This window comes from Nomascus leucogenys, chromosome 5 (genome assembly GCF_006542625.1).
Source record: "Nomascus leucogenys isolate Asia chromosome 5, Asia_NLE_v1, whole genome shotgun sequence".
Lineage (NCBI taxonomy): Eukaryota > Metazoa > Chordata > Mammalia > Primates > Hylobatidae > Nomascus > Nomascus leucogenys.
This window is the reverse complement of record NC_044385.1, coordinates 50,499,153-50,518,614: the sequence shown is the minus strand read 5'-3', so window position 1 is coordinate 50,518,614 and position 19,462 is coordinate 50,499,153. Positions and strand designations below refer to the sequence as shown.

Sequence of the window (19,462 nt, the reverse complement as noted above, 5' to 3'; positions counted from 1 at the left end):
GTCGTTGCCAGTCAGTCCCTAATTGTGATCAAGTGTTTGATAAGGACAGCTCTGACCTGAGAGATTCAATTAATGTTAATTTAAGGAGACTATGTGCTTGTTAGGTGCTTTAGATACATTGTTTCTAAACCTGACAGTAACTGGGAAAGATAAGTGTTGTTATCTCTCTTCACAGTGGGATAGAGAAAGCCTTGGAGGGGAGCCAAAGCCACAAACTAGTACATGTCAGGGCCGGGTTTTGGACTCCTCTTTTGGATCAACGCCTGTGCTTTATCTACTGTTTGCTTTGCCCCCTCCTTGGAAGTAGGTTAGATGGATGAACTTAGGGTGAAAGTCAATTCTCTGGAGGGAGCAGCCATTTTTGTGGGTGGCCAGATGTTGGTGGGAGCTCTGTAGGTAGCATCAGGAACTTGCGAGCATGGGCCTTACCTGCACCCGCTGCTTCCAGCTCAGGACCTGGCCCAGGGGGAAGTGTTCCCTAAAGCAGTGGTCCCCAGCCTTTTTGGCACCAAGGACCGGTTTCACGGAAAATAATTTTTTCATGGACTGGGGGAGGGGGATGGTTTTGGGATAATTCAAGCACGTTACATTTATTTTATTTACTTGTTTTGAGACAGAGTCTCGCTAGGTCACCCAGGCTGGAGTGCAGTGGCACAATACCGGCTCACTGCAACCTCCACCTCCCAGAATCAAGCGATTCTCGTGCCTCAGCCTCCAGAGTAGCTTACAGGAGTGCGACACCACATCTGGCTAACTTTTGTATTTTTAGTAGAGACAAGATTTCACCATGTCAACCAGGCTGGTCTCAAATTCCTGAGCTCGAACTCCTGAGCTCAAGCCATCCTCTCCTTGGCCTCCCAAAGTGCTGGGATTACAGGTGTAAATCACCATGCCCCACCTGCATTACATTTATTGTGGACTTTATTTCTATGATTATTACATTGTAATATATAATGAATACAACTCACCGTAGAGTGGAATCAGTGGGACCCCCGAGCTTGTTTTCCTGTAACTAGGCAGTCCCATCTAGAGGCGTTGGTAGACATTGACACCCAAAGTGTGTTTGCTTATGTCCAGTCTACTTCATAGTCTCATTTTGGTTGCTGTCACTGCAGAAGACCCTGCTTCACAAAGATAGGATGTTTGAAACGGAAGCAGGCTTTTTGGTGCTTTTGTGGCAATTTCAGGATATTTTGTCTTGACTTTAATCCGGAATGTATGGATATTTGAAGTTGTCTCAAACATACTTCTAGGGCCCCGTCATTTGCCATCTCAAGCAGTTGGTCCCCTTCTAGCATAGACAAAGTCAATTCACGTGGCTTATTCACAAATGGGTCTAGGATCCTTCCCAGTTCGGGGGTCTTTTGTAGTTGGCAAGTAATGCTCAAACTCTTTTGAAAGCTGACATAGGTGATCATGCACCAGCTGGGAGAGAGAAGGCCCTGGCTTAGTCTCTTTCAAAATCTCTGCTAATGTTTGAAACCTGTCAGAAATCCCAGTGTTCACTTGTCGCCGCAATAATTCCAGTTTGGTTTTGAGTGCAGCCACTTATCTGCTGACTTGAACACAGTTCTCCCCTGAAGGGACAGATGGAGTTTGTTGAGGAGGTAAGCAAGTAAGCAAGTTTTGCAACCCCTTCTGTGAAATGTGCTGCCAGTGGTGACTATTTTTCTAGAAGAAATCTCTGGAGTGGCCCTTATAACTCAAACTCCGGCCAGTGATCTATCTTTAGAAAGCCATACCACTTCTGTGTATAAAAGATGTGTGTGCTCTATGTCCATCTCACAGAGCTGCGTGAACAGATGTGAGTTAAGGGCATGTACTTTAATGTGGTTGATAATTTTAATCACATCCTGCAAAATGTTAAGTTCAGGTGACATTTTTTGGCTAGCCAACACTTCTCTATGGATGTCACAGTGCATAGACTCACATTCAGAAGTGATCTCTTTGACCTGAGTAGTGAAACCAGTCGTAGCAGTCACTTTGCCCAAGCACATACTACCCAAAATGACCAATTTGGTTTTTCTGATAGGTAATCATTCAAAGACTTGAATAGTTGTGCAGCTGTGGTGTTGGTTAGCAACAAAAGTGCAAGTGACATATCCTTATGCACCTAACATCCTCATGTATATCCTCCTGAAAACTGTATCACATAAAAACAAGCATTGTTGCCTTGTCAACACTGGTAGACTAGTCAACCCGGATTGCGTACCGCGGTGACTCATTAATCCTCTCTAACAATTGTGCTGCAATGTCCTCTGCTGTTTCAATTCACCTAGTTATGCTGCTAGAGAAGAACACATGCCACCTTTTGAACTGCAGCCTCTCCTAAAAGTTCAGAACAAATGTCCTTAGAAGGAGGCAGGATGAACTCTTCACCAATAGTAAAGGGCTTCTTAGCTTTAGTAATATGGTTAGCCACTAAGAATGATACTCTCATTGCAGACACATTTGATGAAATGGTAGCCTTCAATAATTGCTTCTGTTATTTGTGCTTATGTTTTTTCTTTTGAAAAACTCCAAAGGCTTGTCTTTTAATGCAGGGTGCTTGGTCTCCGTGTAGTGAAGCAGTTTTGAAGGTTTCATGGCTTCATTGGATAGCCAGTAGCCACGTATTATACAAAGTGGGCTTGGAGAATGTAAATGCAGCTTTCTTTTTGTTGGCAGTCTTAGAGTCTTCTGTCTCATCATTGGGTCTTTCCCCCTTTTCAAAGAAGCTTACCAGTGATGTTTGTTTTTTACTCATTTTGGCTAGGGTTAGCTTGTGGGCTTACCAAAACTGTGACTGAGACAAATGTGCAGTGCAGGAAACAGGCACACCTGGAAGTGGTAAATAATGGGTGGGCCATGAGTGGACTAAAATAAGTGTCGGATTCTGACTTAAAGCCTGCCCGCAGATGCAGCTGTACAATGGAAGTACGTCAACTCACTTGCCACCATAAAGCCTGCCACCAGGCAGCATTAAGCTACTTGTTACTTGACACTCACTGATAGGATTTTGTTATGAGTCTGCAAGCAATTGATTTATTATGGTTTCTGTATAGTCAAACCTCTCTGTGAATGCTAATTTGTATTTGCAGCCACTCCCCAGTGCTGGCATCACTTGTAGTCCCAACTACTTGGGAGGCTGAGGAGGAAGGATCACTTGAGCCCAGGAGGTCAAGGCTGCAGTGAGCTATGATCAGGCCACTGCACTCTAGCCTGCATGACAGAGTGAGACCCTGTCTCTTAAACAATAAAAATAAAATGAAAAAACTAAAAAAGCTCCAAATGTATGAGTATATGTACTTTATTAATGCAGTAAGTAACAAAATTCAGTGCAGTAGCAAGTAACTCCTGTAATTTCAAAGTAGTGATGCCCATGTAAATGGTATTTTGTAGTATTTTCAAAAGCTACACAGTAGTATGAAAGTATCTGACTTATATTGGTGACAGTCATCAGAGCTGCTCTTTCTACTATGATTTTTTTTTTTTTTTTGAGACAGCGTCTCACTGTGTCACACAGGATGGAGTGCAGTGGCATGAGCTCGGCTCACTGCAACCTTCACCTCCCGAGTTCAAGCAATTCTCATGCCTCACCCACCCCAGTAGCTGGGATTACAGATGTTCACCACCGTGCCTGGCTAATTTTGTAGTTTTAGTAGAGACAGGGTTTCGCCATGTTGGCCAGGCTGGTCTTGAACTCCTGGCCTGAAGTGATCTGCCCACCTCGGCTTCCCAAAGTGCTGGAATTACAGGTGTGAGCCATTACATCTGGCTGGAACTGCTCTTACTACTGTGATTCGTTGTCCACATCTATAATCCAATGAAATGCTAATTTTCAGCCAGAAATTCATGAAAAAGATATTTGAGCTCATGTCCCCCTGAATTCTCTCTATGGACACCTTGGGAGTGGAGGGCTGGGGATCCTGGGTTACATACAACCCTACTTCGTGGTTGTTTTTCATCTAAGTACTTGCTGGCCACCTTAGTGTATCACTTTTTTTTTTTTTTTTTTTTTTTTTTTTTTTTTTGAGAAAGGGTCTTGCTCTGTTTCCCAGGCTGGATCACAGCTCACTGCAGCCTCAACTTCTCAGGCTCCCACCTCAGCCTGCTGAGCAGCTGGGACTACTGGCATGCAACACCATTCCTGGCTAAATTTTGTATTTTTAGTAGAGAAGGGATTTCGCCATGTTGCCCAGGCTGGTCTCAAACTCCTGGGCTCAAGTGATCTGCCCACGTCAGCCTCCCAAAGTGGTGGGATTACAGGCATCAGCCACCACACCTGGCCTGTTAGTGCATTACTGATAGCAGTTTCCTCCTCCTTCAGTTAGTGTTCCCCTTAGCCCAGGTTCACAGTTGTTTCTGTTTGATGAAAGCTTTTGAGAGGGGATTGCTGGATTATTTATATAATCTACCTGCCCTGCTCCTTCTGTAGGTAATATGGTTGGAGAATATTCCTGAAATAGTGGATGTATGTCATGTAGTGTATACACCCTACCTTTTTTTTTTTTTTTTTTTTTTTTGGCAAATAGAAATGAACCTTAGTGGTAGATGATGTTATTAGTGTCAGGGAAGAAAAATGAACTACTATCACATATCCCACAGACAGAAGCTCTTAAGATGTTATGAACAATTTCATGGTAATACATTTGAAAATTTAGATGAAATTGACAAGTTTTTCCAATAAAATGTATTACCAAAGAGACAAAAACTAGAAAAAATGAGTAGTCCTATACCTACCAAAGACATTGAATTTGTAGTTGAAAACCTTTCCATAGCAAAATTTTCAGGCCCAGATGGCTTTACTAGTGAAACTTCCAAACATTTAAGAAAATTAAAGGGGAACCACGTTCCGGTTGCATTTATGAGGCCAGCACAATCTTGTTACTAAAAATTGATAAGGATATTACAAGAAAATTATAGGCCAAATGCTCATACAGACACGTAAGTCTTAAATATGGTAAGTCAAATCTAGCAATCTATAAAAAGGATAATAAATCATGACCAAGTCGGATTTATTTCAGGAATGTAAACTTTGGCTAACACTACAAAAGTCAACAAATGCAATTTAACACCATACATGAAGTAAAGGAGAAAAAGCATTTGATACAATTCAGCACCCATTCATGATTAAAAAAAAAAAAAACAAAAAAAACTCTTTGCAAGCTGGAGCATTGAGAGAAATTAGATTTAAAATAACAGAGGGTACGGTATTGCTCTGCAAATCTATAGATTAGGGCCAATCCCAATCAAAATCCTGGCAAATTGTTTTCTTCAAAAATAGGTGATAAGCTGATTGTAAAATCTATTTGGAAATTCTAGACAGTCTTTTTTTTTTTTTTTTTTTTTTTTTTTTTTTTGAGACGGAGTCTTGCTCTGTGCCCCAGGCTGGAGTGCAGTGGCACGATCTCGGCTCACTACAAGCTCCGCCTCCCGGGTTCATGCCATTCTCCTGCCTCAGCCTCCCGAGTAGCTGGGACTACAGGCGCCCGCCAACACACCCGGCTAATTTTTTGTATTTTTAGTAGAGACGGGGTTTCACTGTGTTAGCCAGGATGGTCTCGATCTCCTGACCTCGTGATCCGCCCGCCTCGGCCTCCCGAAGTGCTGGGATTACAGGCTTGAGCCACCGCGCCCGGCCTCTAGACAGTCTTAAGAGCAAAATTGGAGGACCTAAGCTACTAGATCAATATGTAGTCATGTCAGTGTGGTATTGCATAAAGCTACACAGATTATGGAACTGAGTAGAGAATCCATAAACAGGCTTATACATCTGTGGTCTTTTGATTTATGACAGAGGCAACACTGCAGGGCAGTGGAGAGAAGATGGTCTTCTCAGTAAATGACGCTGGGTCGATTGACTATCCACATGGACAGAACGAATCTAGATCATGTACCTCATCTCATATACAAAAATTAATCAAGATAACAACATACACCTAAATGTGAACGCTAAAACAAAGCACCTGGAAGAAAGCAAAGTAAAGTATCTTTATGACCTAGGGTCAAGGTTTTTTGAATAGGCCACAAAAAGCGCTAATTGGTACAGTAATAAGAATGAACAAATTATTGCCTCACATAACAACATGGATGAATCTTGTGACACAAAGCTGAGCAAAACCAAGATAGATGTAAAAGAGTCAATGCAATGTGATTCCATTGATGTGAAGTTCAAAACCAGACAACTAAATAAACCATGATGGTAGAGGTTAGGCTAGTGGTCATCTTTGATGGAGTTAGTGACTAGGAAAGGGCAGAAGGGGCTTCTGAGGCATTCTTTTGTTTTTTGGAGACAGGATCTCACTCTGTCACCCAGGCTGGAGTGCAGTGGTGTGATCTCAGCTCACTGCAACCTCCCTGACCTGGGCTCAAGCGATCCTGTCACCGCAGCCCACCTGAGTAGCTGGGACTACAGGCATGCACCACCATGCCTGGCTAATTTTTTTTTTTTTTTTTTTTTAGAGATGGGGTCTTACCATGTTGCCCAGGCCGGTCTTGAACCCCTAGGCTCAAGCAGTCTGCCCATCTCCTCCTCTCAAAGCGCTAGAATTACAGATGTGAGCCACTGCCTCTGGCCTGGCATGCAGTTTTTATCTCAGTGACAATTACTTGGTAATTACATAAGGCTTTCCACTTCTTGAAAGCCCTAAGGGCTGGGCATGATGGCTCATTCCTGTAATCCCAGCACTTTGGGAGGCTGAGGAGGGAGGATCCCTTGAGGCCAGGAGTTTGAGATCAGCCTGGCCAACATAGCAAGATCCTGTCTCTAAACAAAACAAGACTAAAAAATTAGCAGGGTGTGGTGATACGAGCCTGCAATCCCAGCTACTCCTGAAGCTAAGGCAGGAGGATCTCTTGAGCCCAGGAATTTGAGGCTGCAATGAGCTATGATCATGCCATGCACTGCAGTCTGGGTGACAGAGTGAGACCCTGTTTAAGAAAAAAATAATAAGAAAAAGGAAGCCTTAAGGTTTTTTCTTCATTTAAGTATATTTTAATAAAGTTTACTTAAAATCTTGTAAAAAGTTAGGTTTGTTCTGATGCTCCCAGGCTGGGAAGTGTAAGATGTGGTGGGCACGAGCCTTGCTGATTAAAAAAGCTTAAAATAGGTTGAGAATTTTCAGGGGAAAGAATGCAATATCACATCAGTAGCTTTTTTTTTGAATTAGGGACTTATATAATTGACTCCCTTTTGCCAATCTTTAATGGCAGAGATCTGGCTTAAGGGAATTTCATATAAAAAGACTTAGAGTTATGTTTGATTATAAGATTGATATCAGTGTGGGGGGAAATTAAAAAAGCTAAGGGAGTATTAAGTAGAAATTTTTGTTTTCAGATTGAATTTTCTTCCAATTTAAGTTTTGAAAGTTTATGACCACTGGATTAAAAAACTTTTCTTCCAATTTATTTTAAAAGTTTATGACCACTGGATTAAAAAACAATCTGTTTTCTATAAATCCTTTCAGTTAGACACTTTCCTCCCATAAGGCCATGAACTAACTGAGGGCAGGGATGGCATATGAGTTTCCTATTGGACCTGTACTAAATTAACACAAAATCAGTGGCTTAAAACAACACACATTTGTTACCTTATGTCAGAAGTCCAAAATGGGTCAGCAGGGTTCATTTGTTCTGGAGGTTCTAGGGAAGAATCTTTTTGTTGTCTTGCCTTTTCCAGCCTCTAGATGCCTCTTAGATTCCTTCATCCGGGAGCCCTTCCTCCATCTTCCAAGCATACCACTCTAACCTCTGCCTCCATCATCACCTCACATTTCCTCTCTGTCTCTGACCCTTCCGCCTCCCTCCTGTAAGGAACTTTGTGATTACTTTGGGCCCACCCAGATAATCCAGGCTAATCTCTCAATCAAAAAATCCTTAATCACATTGGCAAAATCCCTTTTGCTGTGTAAGGCAACATATTCACGGTTCCAGGGATCAGGACATGGACACTTCTAGGGGACCCATCTTTGGTGGACCCCACAGAGGGGATCCTTATATTTTGTCTTCACAAAGAGCACAGTTCCTGGTTGTCAGTAGAAGTTCATTTGTATTTGTTGAATGAAGACATGGGTCTAAGATTTCATTATTTGAGTGCAGTTTCTGAAAGAAAAGTGATGGTCTTGTCCTCCTCTCACTGACACAACTGGAGCTTTGGGTTCAGTTTTAGGTAAAGGTCCTACACAGAGACAACTGACAGAAAGGCAGAGGATCTGGGGACAGGCCTGGTGGCTCACGCTTGTAATCCCAGCACTTTGGAAGGCGTAGGTGGGAAAATCACTTGAGCCCAAGAGTTCGAGACCAGCCTGGGCAACATAGTGAGACCACCCCCATTTCTCAAAAAAAAGAAAAGGGTGTGGTGGCTCTTGTCTACAGTCCCAGCTACTCGGGAGGCTGAGATGGAAGGATTGCTTGAGCCCGGGAAGTTGAGGCTGCAGTGAGCCAAGATTGTGCCACTGCATTCCAGCCTGAACAACAGAGAGTGAGACCTTGTTTCAAAAAGGAACCTGGAACCAAGTCATTGAAGGAATGGTTGAAGGAATCCCAGATGTTGGTCTGGAAGAGGGTTTGGATGGAGTAGATGGCATTAATTATCTTTAAACATTTGAAGCAGTATTATTGGAAAGAATAAAAAAGCCTTTTTAAGCATACTCAATAATAGTAATAGCATTAAAAACAACAAACATAAGCATTTCAGAGTTTACTATGCCTAAGGCACTGTTTTGTCATTTTATAAATTCACTTAATCCTCATATCAGTCTTCTGAGGTTCGCTATTACTGTGTTTTACAGATAAGGAAATTGAGGCTTAGAGAGGTTATGCACCTTGTCCTAGGTCACACAACCATGAAGCAGCAAAGCTGGAATTCAATCTTTGGCATTCTGACTCCAGAGCCGCCCCTGAAACCATATCAGACTATGCTGTCTCCATGCCTTTAGTTCCAGAAGGTAGAAGAGGACTGGTGACAGAAGAAATCCACCCCTGTATTTTTTAGAAATCTGTATTTTTTAGAAATACAGGGGTAGATTTCAAGGGAAACACAACAATCAGAACTGCTAGCCAGGCATAGTGGTGTGCACCTGGGAGGCTGAGGCAGGAGGATCACTTGAGCCCAGGAGTTAGAGCTGTTTGGAGCTGCAGTGAGCTATGATCATGCCACTGCATTCCAGCCTGGGTGACAGAGTGGGACCCTGTCTCAAAACAAAAACAACAACAAAAGCAAGAACTGCTTAGGAACAGAGTTTCTCTGCCTTGTAATGTTACTGGAAATGGTCAAGTAGGCTGTTATAAAAGGAATTCCCAAACTGGCTGGAGATGAGACCAAATGGCAACAGAGACCCCACTGATTTTGAAATTCTGATTTGGGAACATAATTTTTTTTCATTACATATGTAAGAAGGCAGGGAACAACCTTTGTGACATTTTATGTAATAAAGATCCATTGTGAAAGGTAGCGTTTCAACTAATTTTCCAGATTTTATTGATTAGTAACTATTTATAATATACCTGGTATGCTAGATGTGTCCCCACCCCTTTCTAAGGTACCCTTGCTGCTCCTCCCATAAAGAAGTATGGTCTGTTTTCTCCTCCTCCTTGAATCCGGGCTGGTCTTTGGACTTGCTTTGACCAATAAAGTGTTCTGTGAACTCTGGAGCCTGGTCCTTAAGGGATGTTGCACCTCTTGCTTCTGTTCTTTTGGAACCCTGAAGCCCCACTGCTGTGAAAAAGCCAAGTCTAGCCTACCAGAGGAGGAGCCCTGGCCTGGAGGAGAAGGGAGGTGACTTGTGTGAGCTGGCGCCAAATGCCAGACATGTGCATGAGGTCATCGTGGCCCCCTCCAGCCCCAGTGGAGTTGTGGGATGACAAAAGTCACATGAGTGACCCCAGGAGGGACATGAACAGAACTGTCCAGACTGTCATCCCACAAAATCCTTAAAAAGAATAAATGTTCATTGTTCTAAGGCACCACATGTTGTGATGGTTTCTTATACAGCAATACATAACTGAGACATAATATGTTGGTGTGGATGTGGAAGTAGTGGGTATATATTTTAAAGTATTCTGTAATTAGACTTTTCTCCCCACTCCAGTGCACCTCTTCCAGTCTATCTAGTCATTCTTCTGTGTTGGTGAAAGCTTTCTGGGTTTGGAGAAGTGTTTCCTCTTAGTATTATGTGGGTCGAAGAATAAGTCTTTGTAAGACTCTTAAATGGGGACGGGGCACAGTGGCTCATGCCAGTAATTCCAGCAGTTTGGGAGGCTGAGGCGGGAGGATCACTCGAGGCCAGGAGTTCAAGACCAGCCTGGGCAACATGGCAAAACCCAGTCTCTACTAAAAACACAAAAATTAGTGGGGCAGCACACTTCGGCCTGGGGGACAGAGCAAGACTCTGTCTCAGAAAAAAAAAAAAAGACTCAAGTGGGGTTTGGAGAGAATTGTGATATGGGAATCTGGACTTGGTGGTTTTCTTGGAGAAAATCATGTAATTTAGAGTCTACAAAATGGGGTTCAGTTTCATGAAAATTGGACCCTGGAAAAGGCAAAAGTCTCATACCACTTTTTTGAATATGCTAGAATATGGCACTACTATTTCATTTTCTTTAAAGCCATTGTCATTTCAGTGGGCATGTGCTTCTTTCACTTTTATTACTTGTGGTTTCCAGAGTGCTCATTTGTTCCTAAATTTAGAGCTATTTCGATTTTACTCTTATCTCTGCGTAACTGCTAACTTTCCCCTCTTATTTCCAAGGTAAATCGGTTTGGTTTAGTTTGCCTTTTTTCAGTAAATCTTTGAAGGAATATACGTGAGTTAGATGTTTGATGTGTATTTTGATTGCATTTCATTGATTTAAATTTTTTTATCATAGAGAGTGTCTAATGTTATGCATAACGTTTAAAAATCTATTACATTTAGACCACTTATATTACCTTCTAGCTTACCTAATGGATTGATTTCATTATAGATTTTGGAAAAAATGAATCCAGTACACTCTGTAAGAATAGCGAGGTGGCCGAGGGAAGGCTCTGGAGTTAGACTTAGTGGGTTTGAATCTAAGCTTTGCCGCTTACCAGCTGTGTGATTTAGGGCAGGTTTCTTATCCTTTCTGGGTCTTGGTTTCCTCTTGTGTTAAGTGAGGTTATCAGACGCACCAACCTCAAAGGTTTGTTATGAAGATTAAGTGAGATAATACTTGTAAAGTGCCTTTCAGCACAGGAAATCTGTAAATAGTGCTTGTTATAGTACAGCTATTACTGAAGCATAAGAAAACTCAGTAGAGGGAAATCTTCATTTAGGACATTAAGCAGTGAGTCAGTAGAAGTGATGATGGTGATGCTGGTATGGAGGGATTGTTAGCTTAGTTATGAGAGCTGTCTTGTTAAAGTCCTCTGGTGCATGTGAGTATTGGGTTATAGCCCCCTTAGTGCTTGATATCAAGATTTAAAAGCAGAAAAAATTTAAAATGGAAGTGTTGGAATCCATTAGTTGCCTGCATCAGAAGTAAAGCTAAAGTACTTTTGAAATGGTGTTGGAAGTTGCTGGGGGAAAAGCATCTTGCAGCCGTTATGTTTATGTATGTTTCAGGCTTTGGCAAGGTGCGCTGTACTTTTCTTCCAAGATCAAGGTACAGGATTTCTGCCTGTATGACAGCGGGGGTTGGGAATTTTGGTTCTAATTTTTGCTCCATTGCTGGCTTCTCTGTCCGTGGGCAGATCGCTGCTTCTTCCTGAGCAGGATTCTGATTCCTGAAAGAGACCTAAAAACTTAGCCCTCCTGAGAGGATCAGAGTAGATGGCATCTTTGAAAGCGGGTGGGGTGTTAAATCCCAAAGTAAATGCAAATGTAAGTAGCTCCAGTATAGAAAAAGTTCTGTTAGCTGAGAGATTCTTGCCATTTTACGGCTAAGATTTTATTCTGTGGCCCTCTTGAGTTCTATAATTCCCAGATAAATATATTTTTTGAAATATTCAACTTCTGGGTGTTTGTACCCAATTTGGAGGTGGAGAAAGCTCCCTATTACTCCAGTCTGAATTCCTTCCCTCTGATTCCAGAGAAAACTTTGCTATGATTTCCTTTAACGTCTAGTATTAAATGCATGTTCTATCACTTTGTCCTCACTTGCCTCAAAATTCTCACTCTTTTCAACAACATTTAGCTTCAAGATCCTGTTGTCTTAAAGCTTTGGAGTTGCTGTTTTATCTTCTTCATCTTCCTCTTTTTTCCCCCTACCAACTTCTGGACTAGTTTGATGCCAGGGACCACTTAATTTTTCCCCATCTGTGTGGCTTGGTTCCAGCACTCTCTCCACTTTCACTAAGTGCCTAAATCATCAACCTCCCTGCCTCTTGGGTCTACCACAGCATCAAGGGGCTGCTTTGTAGAGCTTCATTCGAATAATTTTATGTACTGGCTTGCAAGCCTGAGGTTTCTGCAGGAAATAAAATTTAAACATGAAATCATATGTTTTAAGACTCCTTACCACTTGGCTCCTGTTCTCCCTTCCCTGAACCATCCACACTTTCTCTTCTTTACAGTTCTGACCAGTATTCCCACACTGGGGAAGTGTTCTTAGACACATCTCACCATCACACATCCCTACAACCCTCCTTCACTCTTACATGTCTATAGTGCAGTCCCGTTTTTGTAGATTAATCAGGTAGACTGCTACTTAAACACAGGCTGTGTCCCTATAAATTGGCTGTTTTCTATAGAAACGATGCAGGAAGTGGTGATGACTTTTCTAGGCTATCTCACAGCTACCCACTTAGCTGATAGATAATGTTGGTGCAGGACTGACTGCATGAAAACAGAAAAGAAACATCACTTACACATTTGAGTAAGAACCTCCTTGATTTCAGCCTGATAGCTCTGCCTAAAGAGGGACATGCTTGTTTAGAGCATGAGAAATGGGAACTTGATAATTTTCTGAGAGAGTTTTTGGGAACCTCTAAGGGCCTGGACGTTTTAAACAGGTTCCAGTTATATTCCCAAATATACAGTTTTCCTTTTCTTTTACATCGTGTCATAAATCCCTTAAGACATGTCTACTCTGATTTACTTTCTGGCTGCACAGCTGAAATAGGGAAAACAAAGTAGGGAAATAATTTTCCTGAGATAAGGGGCAAGTGTTGAAGGCCGAAAGAATGAGGGTCGTAATCAACTCAGCATACCACTAGAGGCTGTATGAGTAAACAGCAAACTTTCTCATGAAAGCAGGTTGTTGGCAAACTGACAAACTGTGTCTGCCTCTCAGAAGGAATGCTGGGGGCAGTCACAACCCAGGCACAGTGTTTCTTGTGATTAGGCAACTCTGAAGCCTGTTAGCAATAACGTGAACCTGTGATCAATCAAGCAGCTGACCAATCATTACCACCTCCTCCCTGCTCTTTCTACCCAATAAAAACAAAGGGCTGTAGAAGCTCGAGGTTGCTGCCTTTGCTCGCTAGAAGCAGGGAGCTCTCTTCTTCTTCCCCTGGCCTCTTCTTTTAAGATAGTTACTTCTGTTTTGAGTTTTCATTTCTGCCTTCATCCTCTTTCGTTTAGTCTCCTAATGACGGTCTCAAATAGTAACCATGGCAGTCAGCGACAGGCAAGAATTGAAAAGAGAGGTGTGAGGAAGACAGGTCTGTTAAGGAGGATGGGTGAGTGTGTGGTGGTGGTGTTTCGAGGTGGCATTCGTGTAATGGAGAGGTGAAAATGAAAGTGGAAAGTACTGCCTATCATTCCCCTGGGAGTAACAGAGAGATAGGTGGTGAGGAAGAGGCACCGGCCTGAAAGCTTGCAGGTGGCCCCTGGTGATACTTGGCTTGCTGTCCAGGGTGGCTTTGGATTGGGCGTCAGAAGAGGAATGAGACATTAATGAAATCCCTGGGGATGCCAACCTCCTGAAAGAGGTCCATATGCAGGTAGGATGGGCACACCCCAGGAAGGTCAGCCAGATTTCTTTGATTCAGGAGAATATCAGGTTCAGGGCTAGGTAGGCTCCTCGTGAATGAAATTCACTAACTAGTAACTGCTAATGTTTGTTGAGTGCTTATTCACTGCCAGGCCCTGGGCTAAGCATTTTACATTTAACCTCTTCAACAACCCTATGAGAAAACATCTGGGAGGCTGTTATCTACCCAAGTTCCTCAACCAATAAATGACAGAGCCTGGGACCCTCCCTGCACCCGCCCACCCCTCCTCCCCAAACCCCACAGGTGGGTTTGGTGCCAGAATGTATCACTGTGCTGTCAGGTGGAGACTATTTGGTTCAATCCCTAAATTTTGGGGGTGAGGGGACAGCTAGTTTCACTGCTTAGTTATCTGCTGTTTTGCCGCTAGTTACTATGTATCTTTGTGTATATATCTACAAAACATAGAGCATTGTTGAAACTATGTTATTGTTTCCTTATACCACTGAGTAGAAGAAAATGGAGTTTCTGCTGGGGCCACTGTCTGTGGAGTTGGCACATTCTCGCAATGTCTGCAGGGGTTTTCTCTGGGTACGCGGTTTCCTCCCACATCCCACAGCTGTCCCCATTAGGTGAACTGGCGTGTCTAAATGGTCCCAGTGTGTGAGTGTAACCAAGTACCCTATTAAGTTTTTCTGTGATGGCATCGAATGCCTGTTGGTGTTCATCTGTCCAAGGCAGGGGGCTCTGAATCCAGTCCCTTTTAAAGGCCTCATAAAGTGGCTTAGACATCAACCCCAAATTTGGAATTCAAATTCAACAAAAGCCAGACATTCCTAGGAATCCCTGCAATTGCCTCCCATTTTGGGGAGCCTTTGGGGCCACTGTTATCTGCTTTCAGTAGGGCCTTTAGGGCTCCTTCAGCCTGAAGTCGAGGTTCAGAGACTAGACCTTGAAACAGTACAGGCACCTGTGAAAATCTCCCCTACCAGGAGATGGCTTCGAGGCTACAGTTAATTTACAACCCAGCTGAGCCCCAGATGTTGCCAGCCCGTTCACAAGATGGAGCAACAATTCAAGACGAGTCATCAGAACAAGTCATGCCGGCCTGCACTGCCTCACCCCATGCCACAACTTGCTTCCCCTTCTTAAACCTTTGCACTTTGCTTGGAAATTTGAAGTGGTTCCATTAAGGCAAGAGTATAGACCGTCTTCCCCATTGCTAGCTTTGGTCTGTAATAAAGTCACTTTCTTTCTACCATACCTCTATCTTGCTAATTTGTTTTGCAAGTGGTGAGCAGCTGAACCTGTGTTTGGTAATGAGTGTGGGGTGTGAGTATGAGTGGGTTCTGCGCTGGGATGGCATCCTGTCCAGGGCTGGTTCCTGCCTTGCATCCTGAGCTGCTGGAATGGGCTCCAGCTACCAGAGACCCTAAATTGGAACAAGTGGGGTGGAAAATGAATGAATGAATACAAATTAATAAAAATTTGTAAAGTCTATGATAATCATACAAATGCACGACAAAAAAAATGTGGTATGAAAGCGCTCAGTGAGCCTACCCTAATTGTAAATGTTTTGAACTGCATGGTGGCAGGAGGTGCTCCTTATAATTTTTGCTTTGCAAACATTTTATTCCTTGGTTTAACCCACTACCACTACAACTGCCATCACTTGCTGATTCATCATACTTGGGTAAATAATGATCTTACCTGTGCTTATTAATCTTTAAGTGTATGTATAGCTCATGTTTATTTCAGTGTTTACTATTAGAAGTGTTTTGGTCTTTATTTAGATGTTTGATGTTTTTGTGACCAGAAATATGCAGTAGGAACTTACTTTTTGCTTATATCAATTAGCCTATGGTAAAATTAGTAGCATTATGCATTGTTTTGTTTAAAGTTACAATTTTCAAGACCCTACTGGTGATGTCCAATAAGGACTCACTGTACAATCCAGCTAAGAGCAGCACTAAGCTGGGTGCAGTGGCTCACACCTGTAATCCCAGCACTTTGGGAGGCCACGGTGGGCAGATCTCCTGAGCTCAGGAGTTTGAGACCAACCTGGGCAACAACAACAACAAACTAGCCTGGCATTGTGGTGCATGCCTGTAATCCCAGCTACTTAGGAGGCTGAGGCAGGAGAATTGCTTGAGCCTGGGAAGTTGAGACTGCAGCGAGCTGAGATCATGCCACTGCACTCCTGCTTGGGCAACAGAGCAAGACCCTGTCTCCAGGAAGAAGAAGAAAAAAAAGCAGCACCAAAATGAAAAATTATTAAACTGAATTTTCTAGTTCCCTGAAGATTAAATCCTTAATGCAGGAGGATTGTCTCAGATAGAATGTCCCTGAAAAGCATCTAATGGCAGGCCTTCTAAAACTTTCATTCAGTCCACAAGATCATTTGTGTTCAAATTTGTCACCCATTTAGGAGATCAGCTTTTTGCTAATCAGATTCTTCATGAGGCAAAGAGGTCATCCGATGTAATACCAACATCTTTTGACAGGCGAGACATTAAATTATAACCAAGAAGTTAAAATTACCTTCCCACCAAAGGGAAGACTACCAAATTCCTGAAAAGTTCCAGAAAGGAGTCTTGTTATTCTAAAGATGAAAGTATTTAAAAATAAATTGTGAGTAGAAATGGATAAAGCTAGAAGTAGTTCTGAAAAATAGGAACTTGAGAAAGTGTTGTTGAAATACTAGGGCTTAGGCTTGTGTTTTAAAGCATGATTGATTGCTTCTGATCTCTTAGGTTGCAGGAAAAGTCCAGACCAAACTTTCTGGGTGACTTTTAGGTAATGAAATGGGGCACTCTGGGTGCAAGACTGCTTATTTCTGAAATCGTGGTTTATCAAGGCTGAAGTTTATTTCCCTTCCTGCTCTGTCTCTCAGTGGCCTGAAGAAGGGAGTTTGTGTGTGCGGCAGATTCTAAGCCAGGCTCTAAGTCTGAGTAACTGTACACTGGCATTAGTGGGATTGGCCATGGCAGAGTGGAGGGGCAGGGGCCTGGGTCCAAAGACTTGGCTTGGAGCCTTGGATCAGTTGTTTACTTATTTGTTTACTCATTTATTTAGACAAAAATTGTACATATTTATGGTGTACAATGTGATGTCTAGCTATACATTGTGAGATGATTAAATCAAGGCAATTAACATACCCATCACCTTACCTGCTTATCATTTTATGGTGAGAACATTTAAGATCTACTCTTAGCACTTTTCAAGAATATAATACATTATTGTTAACTATAATCGCCATGCTGTATAATAGATCCTTAGAATTTATTCATCCTGTCCAACATCTTTTAACATCTTCCTGCCTTCTCCTCGAGCCCCTGGCAACCACCACTTCTGTGCGTTTGACTTTTTTTAGATTTCACATATAAGTGAAATCATGCAGTATTTGCTTTTTTTGCTCTGGCTTAGTTATTTCTGGCTCTGTGACCTCATCACATTTGTCATCTATAAAATGCCTACCTCCCCTGTTCCACTTCCACCTACTTCACCAGGCTGTTGTGAAAACAAAATGAGATAATGTGTGAATTCTGGGTTTTGGCATTACTGTCACATGTTAGAAATAGTTGGTGGGGTTGGTGGGGGGATGCTACTTAAAGTTTTGCTCTTATTTTGGCATCCACAATGAGACATACTTGAGAGGTTTAAGTAAAGCAGTAAAGGCCATAAATGGGTTTAAATTTAGTGAACTCCTTGTTACTTGGAACATTTGGAATAATTTAATTTGCCGAATTTTAGGACATAACTTTCCCATACCTTCTCTATTACTTAGAATATAGTCATGGCTGCCATGATGGAGAGATCTAGAGTAGGAGAGGCTTAAACAACCTAGAAATGCATTTCTCTTTCTTGTAACAGTCTAGATCTAAGTAGTCTGGGGCACTTTGGGGCTTGGGGGTGGTACGCGGATTTGGGGACTGAGAGGCCTCTGTCTTGTCCATGTGGCTTTCACCTCTTCATCCACAGAGGCTGTTCCAATTCTGTTCAACAGGAAAGGGAGGGAAAGAAAGAGATGGCCACAGCCATGTCCCTTCACTCGCACCCTTTTGAATGGAGCTATTCAGATGTCCACACTTAGCTACAGTATAGTGTTGGTGTCCAGAGGAAATTTTAATTGACGTGTAAGAAGAGAGACTGAATTCTGAAAAGGGGTAGTGAGGGGTGGTGGGTAACAAGCAGTGTCTGTCACAGATGCCTGTGGTTATGTCATTAACTGCCCTTTAAGAAATGTACAGATGAGGCCTGGCACAGTGGCTTGTGCCTATAAACCCAGCTACTCAGGAAGCTGAGGTGGGAGGATCACTTGAGGCCAGGAAATCAAGATCAGCCTGGGCAACATAGACCCTGTCTCCAAAAATACATAAATAAAGTGCATAGATGCATGGCAGACAGACAGGTTTATAGTATTCCATTATGATAATCAACTACAGGATGGCACTTGATTTCTTATATATATTTTTTGAGGGCAAGGTCTCACTCTGTCACCCAGGTTGGAGTGCAGTGAGACAATCTCGGTTCACTGCAGCCTCAACCTCTTGGATTCAAGCAATTCTCCTGCCTCAGCCTCCTGAGTAGCTGGGATTACAGGCAAGCGCCACCATGCCTGGCTAATTCTTTTATTTTTAGTGGAGATGGGTTTTGCTGTGTTGGCCAGGCTGGTCTCGAACTCCTGGCCCCAAGTGATCCACCTGCCTTGGCCTCCCAAAGTGATGGGGTAACAGGTGTGTGCCACCATGCCCAGCTGATTTTAAGTTTTTATTTTATTATTACTTTTAGAGAGGGGATCTGGCTATGTTGCCCAGGCTGGTCTTGAACTCCTGGCCTCAAGTGATCCTCCCATCTTGGCCTCCCAAATTGTTGGGATTACAGGCATGAGCCACCATGCCTGGCCTATAGTATGATACTTGAAAGGGACAACAAGGATGGTGAACCTGTTGATTTAGAGGTTTGGATACTGTTTGTGCTTTTCAGACTTTTTGAAGCCATTTATTATTCACAGAGCACCTGGTAGTCCCTTCTTGCTACATCCCAGGCACTGTGCCAGGGGCTGGTGAGTCAGAGATCATGGTCCCTGCTATCTGAGGGTCCACTCCATGGAAGAGACAGGTATATTATGCGATGGGTAGAGAACTGCCTGATGTATACTATGATGGGAGGCTGTGGGAACTCCTAGGAAAAGACCTGACCCCTTTGACAGGCAGGATGCACGTGTCTGGTATATGTATGCGTGTGTGTGTGTGTCTTGGATGCAGGATGGAGTAAGGTCACAGGGAGGAGGAAGCTTGATTGGGGTTGTATCTGTATCACCTTGAATAGTGATGGGTCTCCGGGAGTGTGAACTAACTGAATTGATGTTTAGATGCTGTTCTCTAGTGTCATGTTCATGGCTTAATGTTTTGTCTCTGTTTCTCAGAAACTCTCAGCGTAGGCATCGGGAACCTTCGTGCCAAGGAGCCATGCTGCCCCGATGGGAACTGGCACTTTACCTACTTGCCTCACTAGGCTTCCACTTCTATTCCTTCTATGAAGTTTACAAAGTCTCCAGAGGTAAGGCCCCAAGCTTTTCAGACCTCA

General features: G+C 42.9%; 1 protein-coding gene across 5 annotated transcripts in view; it reads left to right on the top strand.

The window, feature by feature from the left end:
- Window positions 1-19,462, top strand: part of HHAT (hedgehog acyltransferase) — a 357,081-nt gene that overhangs the window by 1,980 nt on the left and 335,639 nt on the right. For 3 of the 5 annotated variants that reach the window (XM_003273028.2, XM_012506700.2, XM_003273027.2), the window contains exon 2: window positions 19,302-19,435. The exons of the other annotated variants lie outside the window; for them this stretch is intronic. In XM_003273028.2, coding sequence (XP_003273076.2) covers window positions 19,345-19,435 — 91 coding nt within the window. In that variant the 5' untranslated portion in view covers window positions 19,302-19,344. The remainder of the gene's footprint in view (window positions 1-19,301; window positions 19,436-19,462) is intronic. 5 annotated transcript variants of the gene reach the window in all.